The sequence below is a fragment of the Trachurus trachurus genome, assembly GCF_905171665.1.
Source record: "Trachurus trachurus genome assembly, chromosome: 11".
Lineage (NCBI taxonomy): Eukaryota > Metazoa > Chordata > Actinopteri > Carangiformes > Carangidae > Trachurus > Trachurus trachurus.
The window spans coordinates 3,946,498-3,968,100 of NC_139904.1; the positions used below are offsets into that span (position 1 = coordinate 3,946,498).

Here is a 21,603-nt window from a genome sequence, read left to right on the forward strand (position 1 = left end):
TTAAAGGGATAGTTCAACATTGTGTCAAATTGGCCCATTGTCATTATCCCTATAGTCATAGCAGTAGGTTTGTTACCTTTAATTGTCTGTGCAAGCTACTTTTAGAACGGCGGAGCAGAGCCGTGAGCTGCTCAGAGCTACGCTACGGAGGCTCATGGGATTTCTTGGTTTCCCTCATCAAACTCATCAAATACACAATCCAACAACTCCACAACGCTCTGGTGGACAAGTTGTGACCTGCACATTCACCACGCTATGAGATAATAACAGAACGTTACCAGACAGAGTTGTTTTAGAGGGAAATTCATGCAAAACCGCTGATGCACGTTGCCTTCAGGGACAGTTTTTCATCAAGCAGTCTCTGTATTTCCCTCTAAAACAACTCTGTTTGGTAACGTCCTGTTATTATCTCATAGCGTGGTGAATGTGCAGGTCACAACTTGTCCACCAGAGCGTTGTGGAGTTGTTGGATTGTGTATTTGATGAGTTTGATGAGAGAAACCAAGAAATCCCATTAGCCTCCGTAGCGTAGCTCTGAGCAGCTCACGGCTCTGCTCCGCCGTTCTAAAAATAGCTTGCACCGACAATTAAAGGTAACGAACCTACTGCTATGACTATAGGGATTATGGCAATGGGCCAATTTGCCAAAATGTGGAACTGTCCCTTTAAGGCAAGTGACCACGACTGACAATCGATGGGGTTAAAACGCTCAGCGATACTGTAACACTAGCACAAGGAAGGAGGAGCGTGGTCGTAAAAGTGAGAAACATTCGTTAAAACGTTAGCCAACGTCAGCTAACATAAGCTAATCCAGACCAAATGAGGCTGTAACAGCAAACGAAGGGAGCGCTTGTTTTATCTCTTATGACTCCAGCTGTTCATCTGTAACAGGGAGAAAGTGTTAGCTCGCACATTGTTCACATTGTTGCTTTAAATCCTGTTTGTTTGGCGAGTTAGGGTTAATACAAACTTGAATGAATTTTCTGTATTCTACGGAAGCTGAGAAAGGTCAAACAAGCAGAACCTCTCTTTTTCTTTTTTATCCCATTTCCTTAAGATTGTTGCAGTTACACCTTTTGGCTTCTGTTCATTATGAAAACAAGACAATAGGAATTGATAAAATTTTTGTGCTGCATCCAAATTGAACCTCTCCAACAAAAACCACCTCAGACTTCCTGGTTACGCTTTGTTGTTAGCAACGTAACAAGAGACCAGGCTGCTGTCACATGGTCAGATATCTTTTTATCTGATATTTTATAGCACCAGTTTTTAAAAAAAATATTGTTTATATTTAAGTTCAATAAGTACATGATGTTCCCAAAGTTAATACATAATGGTGATTATCTTGTTATCTCAGGATAATAAGCTTTTATATCTGGAGGTAATGGGATAAGAAAGTATCTGTGAGTGAGGTCTTTCTCTGCTTCTGTATATTTACAACCAACGAGAAGCACTTAACCACTAAACCTGTGGTATTACTCAATCATCTTTATTACACGTTATTGTCTCAGTGACGCTAAAACTCTCCAGTCGAGCTCAGACCAAGTGTCTTTCTGCCTTTATTAATGCACTCGATCAGCACAAAGAAACCAAAAAAAAAAAAACCACGTCGAGTCGTCTGGTGTCGACGTCGAGGTAAAACACAACGTGGGCTGCACACTGACTTGAAAACAAGATGAACTGTTTGTTACAGTGAAACTACACTGCAAAAATTCAAAATCTTACCATGAATATTTCTCTTATTTCTAGTCAAAATGTCATTTCTAGTCAAAGTAAATCTCATTATACTTAAAATAAGACTTATCACATTGAAAAGTAGCTTGTTTTTATACACTTTTTACTTTTTTCAAGCACATTTTCCACTTGAAATAAGTAGAAAAATCTGACAGTGGAGCAAGTTCTTCTTTCTTATTACAAGCACAAAAAACTTGCTTCCACTGGCAGATTTTTCTACTTAGCCTATTTCAATTGAAATTTAGTTTGAAACAAGTGAAAACTGTTTAAAAACAAGTACATTTTTAGGTGATGAGTCTTATTTTAAGTGGAAAGAGATTAGTTTGACAAGAAATAAGATAAATATTCTTGGAAAGATTTTGAGTTTTTGCAGTGCATCCAAGAAGAAACTCATCTCAGTCTTGAAGAAGCTTGACTCTATGCAACAACGCGCAGGAAGCATCGGGCTGCGAATGTAAAACACTCAGCGTGGAGCCTGAAGCTCTCTGATCCAAAGAATCCTTCAGAACAGTGAAGAGCAATACGAATATATACGTTCTTTAAATGTTTGTTTTTTCTATTTTCATATTTATTCTCTTAGCATGTGCCCAGTTTATCCGTGTTTATCATACAGCTTCGTTCCCACGGTTACCTACACACTGTGGTTTATGTACTAATGTGTCCGTTGCTCTTATGAAACTCGACCGGTTCACACACACACACACACACACATGTGTTCCCGGTTGTATTTGTATTTATATGAGTCTTAATCCACGTTAGTGTCGCCATGAGAGACGCCAAACTGAAATGTTTACCAGGAGGTTATTGTTATTGTTTAGTCTGTAACGCATATTTCTGCTTTTGTGATCTATTTTGTGTATTTGTCAATAAATACGTTTTCATCTCTTTCATCTGAACGGCGTCGTCAGTCAACTCACCTGAGGTTTCACACTTTAAAGTGATACGCCAACATTTTTTTTCCGTGTCTTGCTTCACTCCCGAGTCCATGACCAGCAGATAGACACCATCCTTTTGACTGTGCGTGCAGTAACAAGGGAGATAGAGCCGTATCGCCCGTAATTAGCTTAGCTCAAACACTGGAAGTGTATAGGTAGTGTTAGCCTGCCTGCTAACGAGCCGAAATCAGCAGTCAGAAGCTGATTTCATTTTAGCTCTAAACTCTGTAAATTTATCACTTTATCCACATTTCAAACATTTTTAGGAGAGAAAGTAGCCGTTTAGATCAGCAGTGTGTCGTTAATTTGTCTAAATACCAGCTGTTTACAATTTTGTTCGGACAAATTCGGCGCTACTCAAGCTAGCCGTTGTGACCAAAGCACTTCCGGTTACTTTCACAAAATAAAACACCCGTTGCCCTTTACATACAGAAAACCATGACGATAGAATTTGTGCTTTTACTTTGAAATAGGAAGCTAACCTACGCTCGATGTAGCTAGCTTGAACCAAAATAAACCGTCTTTGCTTGAACCCTCCGTTTTGACCGATCTCGTCCCGTTAGCGGCATTTGACCGCTCAAGATGCCTGACCGGAGAGTTTTGTCAGCTCTGAGACGAAGATCGGCCCGCCGGTTTCTGTTTAGAGTTGCTGAAGAGTTTCTCTGATGACTTTAGGTGGAGGCAGGCTAACACTGCCCATACACTTCCAGTGTTTGAGCTAAGCTAATTAGCGACTTTAGGTGGAGGCAGGCTAACACTACCCATACACTTCCAGTGTTTGAGCTAAGCTAATTACGGGTGATACGGCTCTATCTCCCTTGTTACTGCACGCACAGTTGAAAGGATGGTGTCTATCTGCTGGTCATGGACTAGGGAGTGAGGCAAGACACGAAAAAAAAAATGTTGGTGTATCACTTTAAACACTTTTAATTTATTTAATTTTCCATGTTACTGTACCGTCCTGTGATTCTCATGTCCAGAGATGATACAGATGTTCACTGATGCAGCTGTCAGACGGTGTCAGGAACGAAAACAGATGCTTTAATTTACTCCACAAATGGTGTAAAACTCTTGTATATAAACTAAACAACGTGTTGGATTCAGAGACTTTTCTACTTTAAGTTGATTTTAAACCAGTAAAATGGTGGAAAAACTGAACAGTGAGTGTGATCAGAGGCTTAGGCCTCAACTGAAGATAAAGAAAGAAAGTAGAAAAAAAAGAGTCATATGATTCAAAAACGGTTACGCAGATAAAACCAAAGTAAAATAAAAAAGACATGTAAGGAAATAAGTGGAATTTAAACGGTGCGGCCGGACGGAGATCAGCTCGGAGCGTCCAAACATAAGAAACCAGAGAAAACAGCAGGATTGTTTTTGGAAGCATCGAGCTTCAAGTGCAGGTTTGAAGGAAATCGATGCTACGTCCATTAACGCCTACGTACGTTACACATCGGTGTCCTGCTTCCATCCACACTGTTCACCTCCACATCTCCACATCAGTGTCTGATCATAAAGAAAACTGCAGAAACAATCCATATAATAGCACTGATCTGGGTTCAGTCTGGGCTCCCTGTTGGAGATGCTGTGGTGAACACTGACACCTTGTGGCCTGGTGAAGTCCTGCACAACTCAGCTCAGCTCAGCACTGACTAACTGCTGCTCTGTACGTTTGTTTATTTTACAAGTAAAAGTTTTTGATTGATGATAATGATTATTGATGATGTCAGTCAGTCTGCACCGACATGGACACACATGGAGCTTTTATGAAAATCAGGACACGTTGACTCGCAAATTTGTTTTGTTTTGCTCAACTGGTTTCCATCCTTTAGGAAAATCAGGCGTCGACTCTCCTCAGTCTGAATTAATCCACCGACAGCGACGTCCACAGCTGGTAAGACCGCACTCTTAGGACTGTTTTAGTGTTAAAAATATTATGTTTAGCATCTTTGCTCTTCTGCTCTTTCTTTTCCCCAACTCAGAACAAGTTGTTTTTAGTCATTTTTCTTCATTTTATGCAGCAATCTGGTTTATTCTCTCTTATCTCAGGATGGTACACTGTAAAAATAAGACATTTTGACAAGAAATAAGACAAATATTCTTGGAAAGATTTTGAGTTTTTGCAGTGTAACAGAACAGTATTGCAGATGACAGAAAACCAAGGACTGTATTACCTGACTACACTGCAAAAACTCAAAATCTTTCCAAGAATATTTGTCCCTTTTCTTGTTAAAATGTCTAATTTCTCATCAAAACTAATCTCTTTCCACTTAAAATAAGACTCATCACCTAAAAATGTACTACTTGTTAGATCATTTGCACTTATTTCAAACAAATATTCACTTGAAATAAGTAGAAAAATCTGCCAGTGAAAACAAGTTTTTTGTGCTTGTAATAAGAAAGAGAAACTTGCTCCACTATCAGATTGTTCTACTTATTTTAAGTGAAAATATGCTTGAAAGAAGTAAAAAGTGTCTAAAAACAAGCTACTTTTTAAATGTGATGTTTCTTATTTTAAGTATAATGACATTTGTTTTGACTAGAAATGACATTTTGACTAGAAATGAGACAAATATTCTTGGTAAGATTTTGAGTATTTGCAGTGTATACAGTATAAATGTTTCTGAACTGGAAAAAGGTTTAATTGAAATTATACAGTAGTTGGTGCATTGTTTTCACTTTTTATTGCATATAAAAAGGGGTTGCAAGGAGATAAGATCAAATGTTTGATTAAATTTATGAATTTTAAAGTTAATTTGCATTGATTGAAACTCATCTTTTCCATCTAAAGGAAAAACTGCACTGCAAAAACTCAAAATCTTACCAAGAATATTTGTCTTATTTCTAGTCAAAAACAATCTCATTCTACTTAAAATAAGACTCATCACATAAAAAGTAGCTTGTTTTTAGATGCTTTTTACTTCTTTCAAGCAGATTTTCACTTGAAATAAGTAGAAAAATCTGATAGTGGAGCAAGTTTTTCTTTCTTATTTCAAGCACAAAAAACTTGTTTTCACTGGCAGATTTTTCTACTTATTTCAAGTGAAAATTAGTTTGAAACAAGTGAAAATGATCTTCAAACAAGTAAATTTTTAGGTGATGGGTCTTATTGGTGGAAAGAGATTAGTTTTGACTAGAAATGAGACATTTTGACAAGAAATACGACAAATATTCTTGGAAAGATTTTGAGTTTTTGCAGTGTGAGCTCATTCTTCCCTCTGCTGGTTTTGTTTCTTTCAGCTCCTCTAAAGATGGAAGATTTACAGGGGAACTCGAGCCAACCTCCGCCCTGTCGGTGTCTCCCCGAGCAGGCTTTAACCGTCTCGCTGGTCGACATCTTGACGTTTCTCATCGGACAGCCTGTGATCGTCGGGCTGCTGTGGATCTCCTTCATGTCCAACAAGACGCCGGACATCCTGAACACTAACTTGGGTCTGTTCCACGGCCTCCAGTACCTCATGTCCTTGGTGCATTTCATCTTCATCTACGCGCTCCCGGACGAGCAGACCGGCTTCCTCAGGTTCATGTTTGTGTTCGCGCAGATCGGCGGCCCGACCGGTTTGTCTTTCATCTGCATCCAGAGATACGTGGCTGTGGTTTATCCTGCTTCCTACCCGCTGCTGAGGAAGTACAGGTACTGTGAGGTCTGTGCTGCGGCCGTCTGGATCATCTCCGTGCCCACCGCCATCAGAAGTTTTTTTTTTACAACGGTCCCGTCTCCCAAGGCGAAAATGATGAACGACGTCCCGATATTCCTGATGGTGGGTATGATCTTGATGATGTGGCAGTGCAGCCTCAGAATCATGGTGATGCTGCGCAGGCCAGGACCGGGCAAGGGCAAGCTGCATCCCGCCAAGAAGAGAGCGTTCAAAACCATCGCCGCCACCACGGCCATCACCGTGGCGTTCTACATCCCGGTGGCTCTGCTGCAGAGGTTCAGGTCTGACGATGAGTGCGACTACGAATGTGAGACTACACCCAGGTGTGTCTTCCTGCTGTCTGCTGCCAGCGTGGTGCATCCACTCTTCTACCTGTACACCCAGAGGAAGCTGCTCACCTGCTTCAAGCAGCTGAAGAAAACCAGCTGATCGTCCATCATGGAAACCAAAGGGTTAAAGATTTACCTGCACGGCAAAAACTCAAAATCTTACCAAGCATATTTGTCTTATTTGTAGTCAAAATGTAATTTCTAGTCAAAGCAAATCAAATTATAGTCAAAATAAGACTTGTCACATTAAAAAGTAGCTTGTTTTTAGACACTTTTTACTTCTATCAAGCTGATTTTCACTTGAAATAAGTAGAAAAATCTGATAGTGGAGCAAGTTTTTCTTTCTTATTACAAGCACAAAAAACTTGCTTTCTCTGGCAGATTTCTCTATTTATTTCAAGTGAAAATTATCAAAAAAACAAGTTAATTTTTAGGTGATGAGTCTTATTTTAAGTGGAAAGAGATTAGTTTTGACTAGAAATGAGACATTTTGACAAGAAATAAGACAAATATTCTTGGAAAGACTTTGAGTTTTTGCAGTGTGCAGCGTGCAGACTGTTAGAAATAGAGGACACGTACAGTGTAGTGCAAAAAACTTTGTCCCTCCCTGGTTTAAAATGTCTGTTAGTGTGAACAGTTCATCAAGTGGAAGATGAAATGATCTCCAAAAGACATAAAGTTAAACATGAAACACTCTTTTTTTCAATATTTTAATCAATTAATCAGTGTATTATTTTAGTTTTCTACAGTTTCAGAGTGAAAAATGGAAACAAAGCAGCAGCCTGCAAAAGAATGGGAAACCCAGGAGACTTGAGCTCTTGGGGGGGGGGGGGGGGGGGGGGGGGGGGGGCTACTAGCTACTAACTATGCAGGGGGGCCAAATCTTTGCTGAGGGCCCTTTTCCTTTTCTGTAGGTTTGAACATGGAAAAGATGGAAATAAAAATGGGAACGTGTCATCTGTAACTAACTTTATGTCTTTTGGAGATCATTTCATCTTCCATTTTCTGAACTGTTCACATTAACGGACATTTGAAGGGGGGGACAAACTTTTGCATGACACTGTATGTAGATTCTATATGGATAGATATTGGAGTGTTATTGCATATGAATACACATTGAAACTATGTTTGGTATCCTCCTTGTATATTAACAAACAATACATTTAATATTTGATAAAATACTTATATAATTATCAATGATATAACTATAAGTTGTTGATATTGTACAGTTGTCATATGTAGCAGGATGAAGGTTTCAGTGATACCCAACAACTCTTTGATGGAGCAAAAATTTCAAAGTTATTTGTATAGAATGAGTTTTGCATGTTTCTGCCTCTGATGCTGCTTTTGTGATCATGAAAATGATAATATGAAAAAGCTATGCAAATTAATATGACTTGATATTCTAGGTTTGTTTGTGGTGATATAGTTATGGAAATAGTGTTTGATTTGTTGTCCATTTTAAGAAACCTTTGGTTTTGCAATTCAAAGAAAGAGATGGTTCGTTTAAACTTATTAATAACCTCTTTCTATCTTGGTTAACATGTTGATCACTACTTGCACTATTTGTCAATTGCATTTGCTAATTCAGCAATGGCGTTCAGCTGCTTTCAGCATTCACACGTATTTCCTTCGGGAAATACAATTTCTAGTTATTCTTACGTCTTCCGCTCTTTTTTGTCCATTGACTAGTCCTTCATACTTTGTGCTCTTTCAACAATTCATATATCAAAACGTTCAACTTTTTCAGGACATTATTTTTATATACTTTTTCAAATATTAAAATAGTTAAGATTTTTTTGTCCCATAGGAAATACACTGGAACAGTCTTCAAACTCTAAAACTACTGGTCCTACTTTGAACCTCATTTGCTTCCACATACTTTCACCTACAGACCTTATTCAAATTCTGATCTGTAAACAAACTTCTAATGTATTCAACCTGAGTACAACTATTTAATATCTTGTACCGTTTTTGAGATAAATCATTTAAAAGCACATGTGCATTACTGACCAATTTCACACTTTTCAATGAGTGTGTATTGCGTTGGCCAGAGTGAGTGACATCATTGCTAGAGTGCAGGAGAGCCAAAAAAGCGACTTGAACTTTTCTTCTTACACTGCCACCAAAACTACAAATGACACTCTACACTCGTGATTTGGTAAATGTTTGTAGCCATACTCGTTTTCTGTCGCAAAATGTCGTCAAACATGCACAGAGACTTAGAGAATAATTTGAAATATTTTTTAAATGCAGCCAGGGAGCTCTCTGCTCCCATTCACCCTAGTTCATTTTTTTTCAGAGCCGAGCAGATGGAGCTCCAGTTTGTAACTTGCTGTAAATGGCATTATACTTTGTTTAAATTCGCCAAAAACAGTCACACCTTGCACAGAAAACCCCTATTTCTACTTCTTGCTTATATTTATACTATTATTATACTAATAATCTCACATTCATGAAAATCTCAACCCCCCCTTGCCTCAAGTATTGCTATAGTCCAGTGGTTAAGGTGGCTGCTTGCCAGCCCCAAGGTCATGGGTTCGAATCTCGCCTGAGCAGTGTTGTTAGTGAATGAACCTCTTCTAACTGTAACTACTACCACTTGGTCTGGCTTACTTTCAGATCTTGCATGAACAACCTTGATAATGCATATATGCCCCCACCTTTTCTCTTTACCTGTTTCTATCTTGGTTTGTCTTAACATGTTTCTTGTTTATACCACTGCTCTAAGACAACTGCATGCGTAAAGGTCTACCGACCATGAGCTTGTGGGTTCGATTCCTCCCTTGGTCATACCTTTGCATGTTCATCACTACTTGCACTATTTGTCAATTGCGTTTGCTGATTCAGCAATGGCGTTCAGCTGCTTTCAGCATTCACACTTATTTCCTTCAGGAAATACAATTTCTAGTTGTTATTTATTATTTTATTGTAGAGTCATGGAGTGATCACTGATTATATACTGTATGTGCATGTACCTATATGAATGTATGTATGTATAAATGTATGTATGTATGCATGCACGTATGTATGTATATGAATGTATGTATGTATGCATTTATATGAATGAATGTATGTATTCAAAAAAATCTCTTTTTTTTTTTGGTTTATTTGGGTGGGACAATGCACATTAATGGACATATAAAAACATGTAAATGTGCCGGATTGTAGCAGCTAGTGCTAGTTTCCATCCGGAGTCCCAAAACATAAAAACAGTACAGTGTCATCTATGTATGTATTTTGTATGTATATGAATATATGTATGTATATGAATGTAGGTATGCATTTATATGTATGTATATGAATGTATCTATGTATGTATGCATATGAATGAATGTATGTTAAGTATCTATGTATGTATATGAATATATGTATGTAAGCATTTATATGAATGCAAGTATGAATGTATGTATTTATGTATGTATGTATGTATGTATGTATGTATGTATGTATGTATGTATGTATGTATGTATGTATGTATGTATGTATGTGCATGTACCTATATGTATGTATGTATATGAATGAATGTATGTATGCATGCACGTATGTATGTTATGAATGTATGTATGTATGTATGTGTATGGATATATCTATGTATGTATGTGAATGAATGTATGTATGTATATGAATGTATCTATGTATGTATTTATATATGTATATGAATGTATGTATGTATGCATTTATATGAATGTATGTATGTATGAATATGAATGTATGTATGTATGTATGTATGAATATACGTATGTATGTGTATGGATGTATCTATGTATGTATTTATGTATGTACTGTATATGAATGAATGTATGAATGTACACCTTATTAACGAGTCAACAGGTAAACAGACAGCTGTAAGTTAAACTCGACCACTAGGCGGTGCTACATCACATGATGAATGCAAACAGGCATCAGATCCTTATGGGACAGAAACTGTTCTGAGATCAGGTTTAGATACCACTGGTATATTGTGTATCCATATGTAGTTTTGGCCTGTGTTTTATTCTGAAAAATCAATTAGTTAACTATGTTTATGATTCTCTTATGTCTGATTGTCCAGTCAGGTAAACAGAAAGTAAACAGACACACATCATGATTATATCTTCACCATGTAATATACAATAAACAATATGATTAAAACACATCTTAAAAAAACAATAATGCGATCACAGAATGATATTATTATATTACACATTTCCACTCATCTTATGTAAAGAAGTTTTCTTTTCTACAGACAGTAGTCAGAGGTGTACAGTAACAGGCGTTTAGAGCAGCTACATACAGTATAGACACATGTACATGACATAAAATAAACAAGTTGAACCTGATGAAAAAGTTCAGTAAAGTGTGAAAAAATAATGAATCTACTCACAAATTCTCCTTAATAACTGAATAATAATTTATCAGTGAGTCTATGTTCACTCTCTTTATTTCTCACTTCGGTAACCCTTAAATTTACAGGCCGCTAATAACGTGATAATGTCAAGAAAGACATAACCAAGAAATAATAATAATAAGTAATTGCTTCATAATGTCTAGAAATAGCCTAGAAATGATGGTCAATTTCACAGTAATGTCGAGAAATATAGCCAAGAAATAACGATTTATTGTGCAGAAATAGCCCAGAAATAACGGTCAATTGCAAGGACTTGGTGGATAAAAAATTCTGGCCTTTCCCGAAGAAATTCAAAGCATGAATCTATCTATCTATCTTTATGAAAAACATGACATTACTATGAAAATGACCGTTATTTAGAGGCTATTTCTTGACATTATCGTGTAATGTATCATGTATCATGTAATGAGCGGCCTGTAAATTAAAGGGTTACCCTCACTTCTTAATTGGACTTTTTCTCCAGGCAGATAAAAAAAAGAAGTAAGAAACAAAAGTAGGAAAATTATCCAAAACTTGATCCTGTCGAGGTTAAAACTACATTTATCAGACAACATGGATTCACTGCAGCTGCAGCAGGGTCACACAGTCACGGAGGCTTCAACATTACAGGCGTGTTGTTGTATTTAAACAACTCGTTCAGACTCAAATGTCCATGATGAGTGTGACGTTACGCTACTATGGACACCTGGTGTTGCAGGGGTCGCCCGAGGAGAAGAAGCTGTACAGACTGACCAGAGGAAACATGGTGACGGCGCCCAGCAGGGAGCCAAGCTGCACCACGGCTCCACACCACACGAGGGCGCTGTGGCCTTCGTCACGCAGGATCACGCCTATGATCACCTTCACGTAGGACAGAGTGAGGACGAAGACGACCCAGGCCAACACCTGAGGAGCAGCAGAGACGATTAAAACACGTGACGGTGACTCTGTGGTTTTTTCTATGTAACACCATTAAAAAGTAAAAAATACATGATTAAAATGTTCGTAGTTTTAAAGGGATAGTTCAACATTTTTGGCAAATTGGCCCATTGCCATAATCCCTATAGTCATAGCAGTAGGTTCGTTACCTTTAATTGTCGGTGCAAGATGTTTTTAGAACGGCGGAGCAGAGCCGTGAGCTGCTCAGAGCTACGAAGAGCTACGAAGAAAGTTGAGGCTCATTATGGGATTTCTTGGTTTCCCTCATCAAACTCATCAAATACACAATCCAACAACTCCACAACGCTCTGGTGGACAAGTTGTGACCTGCACATTCACCACGCTATGAGATAATAACACAACGTTACCAGACAGAGTTGTTTTAGAGGTAAATACAGAGACTGCTTGATGAAAAACTGTCCCTGAAGGCAACGTGCATCAGTGGTTTTGCATGAATTTCCCTCTAAAACAACTCTGTCTGGTAACGTTGTGTTATTATCTCATAGCGTGGTGAATGTGCAGGTCACAACTTGTCCACCAGAGCGTTGTGGAGTTGTTGGATTGTGTATTTGATGAGTTTGATGAGGGAAATCAAGAAATCCCATAATGAGCCTCCGTAGTGTAGCTCTGAGCAGCTCACGGCTCTGCTCCGCCGTTCTAAAAATAGCTTGCACCGACAATTAAAGGTAACGAACCTACTGCTATGACTATAGGGATTATGGCAATGGGCCAATTGGCCAAAATGTTGAACCATCCCTTTAAGTCTGCAGTATCATAACTGCATTTCTGACGTTCATAACAAACCAACCCGTTTGAAAATTGGGCACAAACTGATAAAGTTCTGTTTATAATGCACTGAGGGAGTGAGCGGACCGAGCCAAGATGGCGGCCGTGTCATTGGCAGTGTTGGGTTAGTCATCTAGTCTTCTTATATATACTGTATATATATATTTATATACAGTATGTGTTAGACACAGCTGTGGTTTAGTGTTTGGAACAGTCCTTTTGAACGGTGGTGGTGAAACGTCCAGAAAATACAGATGTTAAAGGGATAGTTCACCCAAAATTCAAATTTCACTCATTATCTACTCACCCTCATGTCGACTAAGAGCTGTCCTCCGTTCCTTCTCTGAGTTACGGGGGGGTCCGCACAACAGTATTTGTCCATATAATGGTTGTCAATGGATACCAACTTTCTTTGTCCAAAAAGACACACCAAAAAACATCCAAATACCTCCATACTGCTCGTCTGTAATGTCCCTCTGGTATTGAAGCCCCGACATGATTAATTGTTCCGCCGGTCAGTGCAAATCTCACAGGAAGAGCAGTGAACCGAGACACTGGGAGCTTCCGTTACAAACAAGCTTGAAATATAGACTTATTTAATTTCTTTTGGAACAATTTATCATGTCGGGGCTTCAATACAAGAGGGACATTACATACGAGCAGCATGGAGGTATTTCGATGTTTTTTGGTGTGTCTTTTTGGACAAAGAAAGTTGGTATCCATTCACAACCATTATATGGACAAATACTGCTGTGCTGACCCCCCCCCCATAACTCAGAGAAGGAACGGAGGACTCTGAAAATTCTCACAGCTCTTAGTCGACATGAGGGTGAGTAGATAATGAGTGAAATTTGAATTTTTGGTGAACTATCCCTTTAATAATGTCTGTGGCTTTAAATCAATACACTTTCTTCAGCTTGGTTTAAAGCGTTTTGATGACTCTGAACCGAAAGTTCTCCAAACCCTTCCTTGGCATGACGGTGAGTAGATGATTGGTGAAATATCGATTTTGGGTGAAGTATCCCTTTAAACCCAGCCCTATTTTGGACCAAATGGGAAGAAGAGGAAGAAGAAGAAAAAGAAGGTGAAGAGGATATTCTCACCATGACGACGCCTCCTGACGTGTCGTTGACCAGCAGCGGACACGGACTCAGCGCCGCCATGCTCATTATATAAGCTCCAACTCCGCTGCCGACCAGCGTGAGGCCTCCCATCAGCAGCAGCGACCTGAGGGGTCAGAGGTCAAACTGGATCGGTTCACGTTGTTTACACACAATTCATGGGTTGCAGTGACGTCACGTCGAAGGGACCTCCGCCATATTTGTGTCCGATTTGACAGGTCTCCTCATATGACAGCATGCAAACCGCAGGATGGAAATGACAGTTTTCTTGACAAAATGACAGGGTTTCATACATCCTGTCTGGGTTTATATCTCTATAACAACAGACTAACTCTAAATTATCCCACTTATTACACAGTTTATGAATTAATTAATTAATTTGAGACGTAATGTAGATCAAAGTCCTTAGTCCGGTCACTTCTCCGCTGTTTGCTCCTCACCCTCCTCCCGGTCGACTCGTGTGTAGTTGTTTTCAACGAGCTTTTGATAATCAATCAGTAGATTGATGAATTATCATGTAAATGTTACGATGTGCGCATTTATGTAGTCCTGTCTGTCATAAGAGACTACGATACGAGACACGTTTGTGTCACGGACTCGTGGTGGCACAGACACAGCTGGTCACAGTCCGCTCTGATCGCAGGTTTGGTTCCAGCAGCGGTGAGGGAGGCAGAGAGCCTCCACTCTCCCTCTAACAAGCTACAAGTCATTTCTCTAACATCACAATTAGTCTGAAGCTGGTAAAAATGAAACACAAGGTAAAAGTCCTTGATAGTTCTTCTGCCCTGCTCCGCTGATCAGAGCGGCGTCCCTAGCAACGGCCCGTTTTACTTAGCAACGGTCTGTTATACAGAAATAAAAGACCCTAAATGCAGAATCAGTGAGGAATTAATAAGAAAGTAATCAAAATGCAGAATTCAATATATCCATGTTATTAAAAAAAAAAGTGAATCCCCTCTTTTTGTGAGACTTGTCACAGCCCACGCTGCCACTGATAGACTGCCTGCAGTCAACTATTTATTCCGCCTATAACTTTACGTCTTTTGGGATGGAATAAAACTGCAGTCCGGGGTTTTTTTTTGGCGACTGCTATCACAGTCAACAGCACAATATAATCCTGGCATCTTTCAAATAACGTCAATTTTCGGTCTCTTGCTGATTTCCTCCTACTACTCCACTTGTTCTGGTAACGTGACGCTGTGATCTGTGCCCAGATTGGCCTGATTCGGACACAAATATGGCGGCGCAGAAACACAGTGACGTCATGTGAATCTAATGAATAACAAACTCACCTGACCGGATCAGGCTCGTTATGGCTCAACATAAACTGCACAAACAGAGTGCGTGCAAATACGTGGGAATGCTTTAAGTTAATCTGTCATTCCAGACTCAGAGCAACATTAAATGCCATTAATAATGAGCAACCGGGCTAATTCTGCAATAAGTTGATTAACCGATTAATCATCCGACAGAAAATGCGCTTTCACTATTTACAGTTTGGAAGGATTTGGAAATCTAAACGTAGACTCACGGAGACTGTTATAGACATGTTATGTTTGTTTCCTACTGATGCAGCTAGAAGCCCTGACGAGTCGATCACCGAGTCCAGTAGAAAAGTAAAGAGTCCAGAGACGTTTAGTTCCTAAAACGCAGCAGCTTTTCTAACTGTGATAGTTTGATCAACTCATTAACTGTTAATTTCTCTGTTTAACACTCAATAGTTATTGTTAGAAACAGAGAGGAACACTGATTGCTGAAAAACTGTCCCTGAAGGCAACGCGCATCAGCGGTTTTGCATGAATTTCCCTCTAAAACAACTCTGTCTGGTAACGTTGTGTTATTATCTCATAGCGTGGTGAATGTGCAGGTCACAACTTGTCCACCAGAGTGTTGTGGAGTTGTTGGATTGTGTATTTGATGAGTTTGATGAGGGAAACCAAGAAATCCCATGAGCCTCGGTAGCGTAGCTCTGAGCAGCTCGTGGCTCTGCTCCGCCGTTCTAAAAACAGCTTGCACCGACAATTAAAGGTAACAAACTTACTGCTATGACTATAGGGATTATGGCAATGGGCCAATTTGCCAAAAATGTTGAACTATCCCTTTAATATACTTTATTGCAGGACTGCACAAATTATTGATTATTTTTCCCCCCCTGTTTTTTCCCATGTTTTTTTTTTGGTAACAATGAGCTCTGTTGTGTGTTGAACTGAGAGAAGAGATCATGTGATGACGACGACACACACACACACACACACACACACACACTGACCTTATGGGGAGGAACATGGCGATGAAACAGGCCAGGGGGTTGGACACGGCGGCCGCGGTGGCCGACAGGTGGTAGGCGTTGTTCCCGTACGGCATGCAGGAGTAGGACTGGACCGAGGGCAGCACCGCGTTGGTCAGAGCGTTGACCCAGGCCAGAACCACGAAGATGAAGACCAGCTGCGTCCGGCTGTAGGCGCCCGAGCCCAAGCCGAAGCCGCTTCTGCTCTTCTGCTTCGATGAAGTTCTGTACGGGTCCATCATGGGCGTCTTCTGCTGCTGCTCTGCACTGAACTTCCTGTTCCTCTGAGAGTTCTCCTTCACGCCATTGGTGTAGCGGCCGTTGGGGTCGTCGCGGGCGACCGCCGGGTGGTAGTTCAGCAGCAGGAAGGCCGCCAGACACACCAGCATCATGGCGCTGAGGAAGAAGAAGAAGACCTGCGTGGGAAAAATGGGAAGCATCGATTAGAAAATCCTCTCATTATTTGTCAATCTCTATGATTACACTGCAAAAACTCAAAATCAAAAGAATATTTGTCTTATTTCTAGTCAAAATGTCATTTCTAGTCAAAACAAATCTCATTCTACTTAAAATAAGACTCATCACATTAAAAAGTAGCTTGTTTTAAGCCACTTTTTACTTCTTTCAAGCATATTTTCACTTGAAATAAGTAGAAAAATCTGATAGTGGAGCAAGTTTTTCTTTCTTATTACAAGCACGAAAAACTTCCTTTCACTGGCAGATTTTTCTACTTATTTCAAGTGAAAATTTGTTAGAAACAAATGAAAATGATCTCAAAACAAATTCATTTTTAGGTGATGAGTCTTATTTTAAGAGAAAAGAGATTAGTTTTGACTAGAAATGAGACATTTTGACAAGAAATACGACAAATATTCTTGGAAAGATTTTGAGTTTTTGCAGTGTAGTCAGGTAATACAGTCCGTGGTTTTCTGTGTTGTGCAATACTGTTCTGTTACACTGCAAAAACTCAAAATCTTGTTTGTCGTATTTCTTGTCAAAATGTCAAATTTCTTGTCAAAACTAACCTCTTTTCTCTTAAAATAAGACTCATCACCTAAAAATAAACTTCTTTTGAGATAATTTTTAGTTGTTTCAAATACATTTTCACTTGAAATAAGTAGAAAAATTTGCCAGTGAAAGCAAGTTTTTTGTGCTTGTAATAAGAAAGAAAAACTCCACAATCAGATTTTTCTACTTATTTAAAGTTAAAATCTGCTTGAAAGAAGTAAAAAGTGTCTAAAAACAAGCTACGTTTTAATGTGACGAGTCTTATTTTATGTATAATGAGATTTGTCTTGCCTAGAAATAAGACAAATATTCTTGGTAAGATTTTGAGTTTTTGCAGTGTGATGTTACACTGTAGTTTATGTACCTATGGACCCCAGGAAGATTAGTGGCCAAGGCAGCAGCTAATGGGGATCCATCTAATAAATGTACAATAAATAAACAAATGGACCTCGACGGAGAAGTTCGCCGGCTGATACTGCGCCTGGAGGTCAGAGGTCACGTTGCCGTTCAGACTGTGGTTCAGGTTCAGCGATGACTCCGTGCCGTTGACGCAGCGGACGACCCCGACGCCCTGCACCAGCGCCACCAGGGCGGGCAGCAGGCCGCTCACACCCTCGCCGACGTAGTAGGTGGTGAGATACCGAGGCTGCAGCCGCGTCATGAAGGGCAGGAAGGTGACGGACGAGGTGCAGTCCACCGCCGCCAGGAAGAAGGTGAGGACGAGGAGCGCCGCGCTGCGAGGAGCGCCCGCCACCACCGCCGTCTCCTTCCAGAAGAAGCCCAGCAGGAAGCTCGCCGCGGTGCCCAGCCCCACGATGGCGTAGATGACGGCGGCCTCGTTCAGCGCGCCGGGCCGCAGGCGGTGCATCAGGGTGACGAACAGCGGCCCGACGTTGGCGGTCTGGATGAGGACGGACAGGTAGGACGGGAGGAGCCAGCCCTCGGGCACCTGAGGGACGAGCAGAGGAAGCTCCACCCACAAACCGTTGACCGACACCCACGAGCCGATCCCGAACAGGCACGCCAACAGGTGGGTGAGCAGAGACATGGTGATGGTTTCCTCTGGAGGAGAGAGACAGGAAGTGGTGAGAGATTAGTCTCAAACCTGTGTAGGACTTTTTGGGCCTAATTTCGTTTAAAAGGATAAGTCAATATTTTGTCAAATTGGCCCATTGCCATAATCCCTATAGTCATAGCAGTAGGTTCGTTAGCTTTAATTGTCTGTGCAAGCTATTTTTAGAACGGCGGAGCAGAGCCGTGAGCTGCTCAGAGCTACGCTACAGAGGCTCATTATGGGATTTCTTGGTTTCCCTCATCAAACTCATCAAATACACAATCCAACAACTCCACAACGCTCTGGTGGACAAGTTGTGACCTGCACATTCACCACGCTATGAGATAATAACACAACGTTACCAGACAGTGTTGTTTTAGAGGGAAATCCATGCAAAACCGCTGATGCGCGTTGCCTTCAGGGACAGTTTTTCAGCAAGCAGTCTCTGTATTCTCTCTGTAGTCTCTGTATACTGTATATCTGTACCAAGAAATCCCATGAGCCTCTGTAGCGTAGCTCTGAGCAGCTCACGGCTCTGCTCCGCCATTCTAAAAATAGCTTGCACCGACAATTAAAGGTGTCATGGAAATCTTGGTCGAACCTACTGCTATGACTCTAGGGATTATGGCAATGGGCCAATTTGCCAAAATGTTGAATTATCCCTTTAACTTCCGTCTATAACAAGCACAGAAACAAACCAACAGTGTCGAGTTGAACAACAACAGAAACAAAAAGGGGCGGAGCCACAAAGAAAAAGAATAAGAAAACACAAATAAATGACATAAAAGAGTTTGTTAGATTAATTTCAGAGCCGACTGTCCGGTCTTTACAATCCTTGATCTGAGGTCTGAGTTAATAAAGATTCATTCAGTTTGAAATATTTGCTTAATTTACGACCAAACTAAAACAAATGAAACATTAGATGAATGAACGCAGCTTCTTCTGTTGATTCAGGTGTTTTATTGTCTATTGTCTTATTTGGTCCAGTAACAAAGAATGACAGATATTTGCAGACAATAGGTTTTACTACACAAAACAGTTAATTAATGGTGAATGGTCCAGATTAATGTGTGACAGTGAGGAAGCTTCGTCCTCCTGAAGCTGCAGAACGTGACTTCTTCCCTTCAGTGGGTTAATGTTTGTTTCTTCTCCTCAGACACGTGAGTCACGACGACTTTTAAAATCCTGAAAAAACTTGTTCACGTGGGTCCGACTCTGAGCCTAATGTACAGAAAACGCAGCTATGCGCCGGCCCGCATGCTGAGCTGGTCGCTGTTACACAAGCTGAGAAAACAGCTGAGCAGCTTTTTTTTGTTTTGTTGAAAAGGAAACGACTGCACAGGAACTTTTAGATCAGTGTCATTAAGAAGGAAATAAATCTGATCGAAAAGAGACAAACTGTTGATTAAACATCTGGAGACACAGTCGTAACTTTACTGCATCTCATCAGCAGCTTTTTATTCACTTAATTAGATTAATTAGAAATGTAAACATTAACTTCTCTCAAGTCATTGTCAATACAGCACTTTAGTAATGTTTAATGCAAAATTTAACTTGTGTTTTAATCTGAAATGTATAACTGCAGCTGTGTTTTATTTATTCATGGTACCTATTCACTGTATTTGTATCATTGCATTTATTGTATTCATTATATTTTATCCTATTCTAAAGCCTGACCGGGGACAAAGGCTGCAAATCGTCTTATATGCATCACATTTTCCCATTTTTTGTGGCAATGTTGTATGTATTGTATTGTCCCTTATTAAATAAACATTAAAATTAATGAATTAATGTTATTAAATATGATAAAATAATCAAATAGTTCAGTTTAAAACATCAAAATAATTCAAAAAGTCACAACTGAGCACAAGAAACTTAAAACAACATCTTTTCACACCATTAAATTATGATAATTAAAGTTAAATTAAGGTCATCTTTATGCAGCAACAACCACAGATAAATACCAATACACACAGTTCAACTACAATGACAAATAATAATAAACATAATAGCAGCAATAACAGTAATAACAAAGTTAATATTATAGTAAGTATTAAAATGAGAGCGTGCAGGTGTGCAGCGCTGCAGATACTCACATGCTGCTGCAGAGTTGTGTGTTTCTGCAGAGAAGCCAAAGTCCTGTGCAGCAACGCGTGCGAGCGTCGAGGGATTAAAACCCTCCTCGGACTCGGTGGGTGTGAGATCATGTAGCCAACCATGACACAGGTTTGGGTTTGTTTTTTAACTGATCATTGTCTTGACCTTTTTTCTTCAGCGAGCATCACATGACGCGACCTTCAGCCGATCGTCTTTGTCCCTGAAGGAACAAACGAGAACCGGTCAAGAATCTACAGAATTCATTAATTCTGCTTAAGGGGATCACAGGAGCAGAGGTGAACATGAGAGGAGGAGGTTTTTTTTTTTTTTTACACTGCTCCGTTGTGTAACTGCTCATTTTTGATGGAAAACACATCACAAACCCCCCATTTAAAGAGAATCACATGTATGAAACATGTTCATTCATATAAAAGAAAAGATAGAACCCCTCTCTCTATCCTGTGCAAGGAACCAAATGTTCATGTTTGTAGATGAATGTGTATATTCAGCTAAAAGATAAACAACTAAAATACAAAACTGTCATTTTTCTACCATTTTATATCTATTTATGCAAAATTCCCTGATCAAGAGGGAGAAAAATGTGTTTTTTTCTATACATTTTATTATTAGGCACAAACTTTTTGACAATTAAAACTTTTTTGTCTCAAATTGCACAATAGATCAAAGGTTTAGGTTAAAACTAAAACAAAAAAACATTCAAAGATGAAGTCTGACATTAAACTCAATCTTCAGTCTTCCAATTTTAATCCTCAAATTACCTACAGATTATAGAACTATTTTTTACATTACTAACTTTTTTTTTTTAAAGGGATAGTTCAACATTTTGGCAAGTTGTGACCTGCACATTCACCACGCTATGAGATAATAACAGAATGTTACCAGACAGAGTTGTTTTAGAGGTAAATTCATGCAAAACCACTGATGTGCGTTGCCTTCAGGGACAGTTTTTCATCAACAGTCTCTGTATTTCCCTCTAAAACAACTCTGTCTGGTAACGTTGTGTTAACTTATTATCTCATAGCGTGGTGAATGTGCAGGTCACAACTTGTCCACCAGAGCGTTGTGGAGTTGTTGGATTGTGTATTTGGTGAGTTTGATGAGGGAAACCAAGAAATCCCATAATGAGCCTCCGTAGCGTAGCTCTGAGCAGCTCACGGCTCTGCTCCACCGTTCTAAAAACAGCTTGCACCGACGATTAAAGGTAACGAACCTACTGCTATGACTATAGGGATTATGGCAATGGGCCAATTTGACAAAATGTTGAACT

General features: G+C 39.7%; 1 protein-coding gene across 1 annotated transcript; it reads right to left on the bottom strand.

Annotated features, from left to right (window-relative positions):
- Nucleotides 1-11,635: 11,635 nt before the first annotated feature.
- slc52a3-2a (solute carrier family 52 member 3-2a) lies at nt 11,636-18,212 on the bottom strand (the record flags this gene model as incomplete). The annotated part of the gene is made up of 4 exons (XM_083982162.1): nt 11,636-11,929; nt 13,852-13,975; nt 16,139-16,572; nt 17,613-18,212. 4 exons carry the CDS (start codon nt 18,210-18,212, stop codon nt 11,720-11,722), a joined length of 1,368 nt encoding a protein of 455 aa, XP_083838288.1. The 3' UTR covers nt 11,636-11,719.
- Between the last annotated feature and the right edge of the window lie 3,391 nt (nt 18,213-21,603).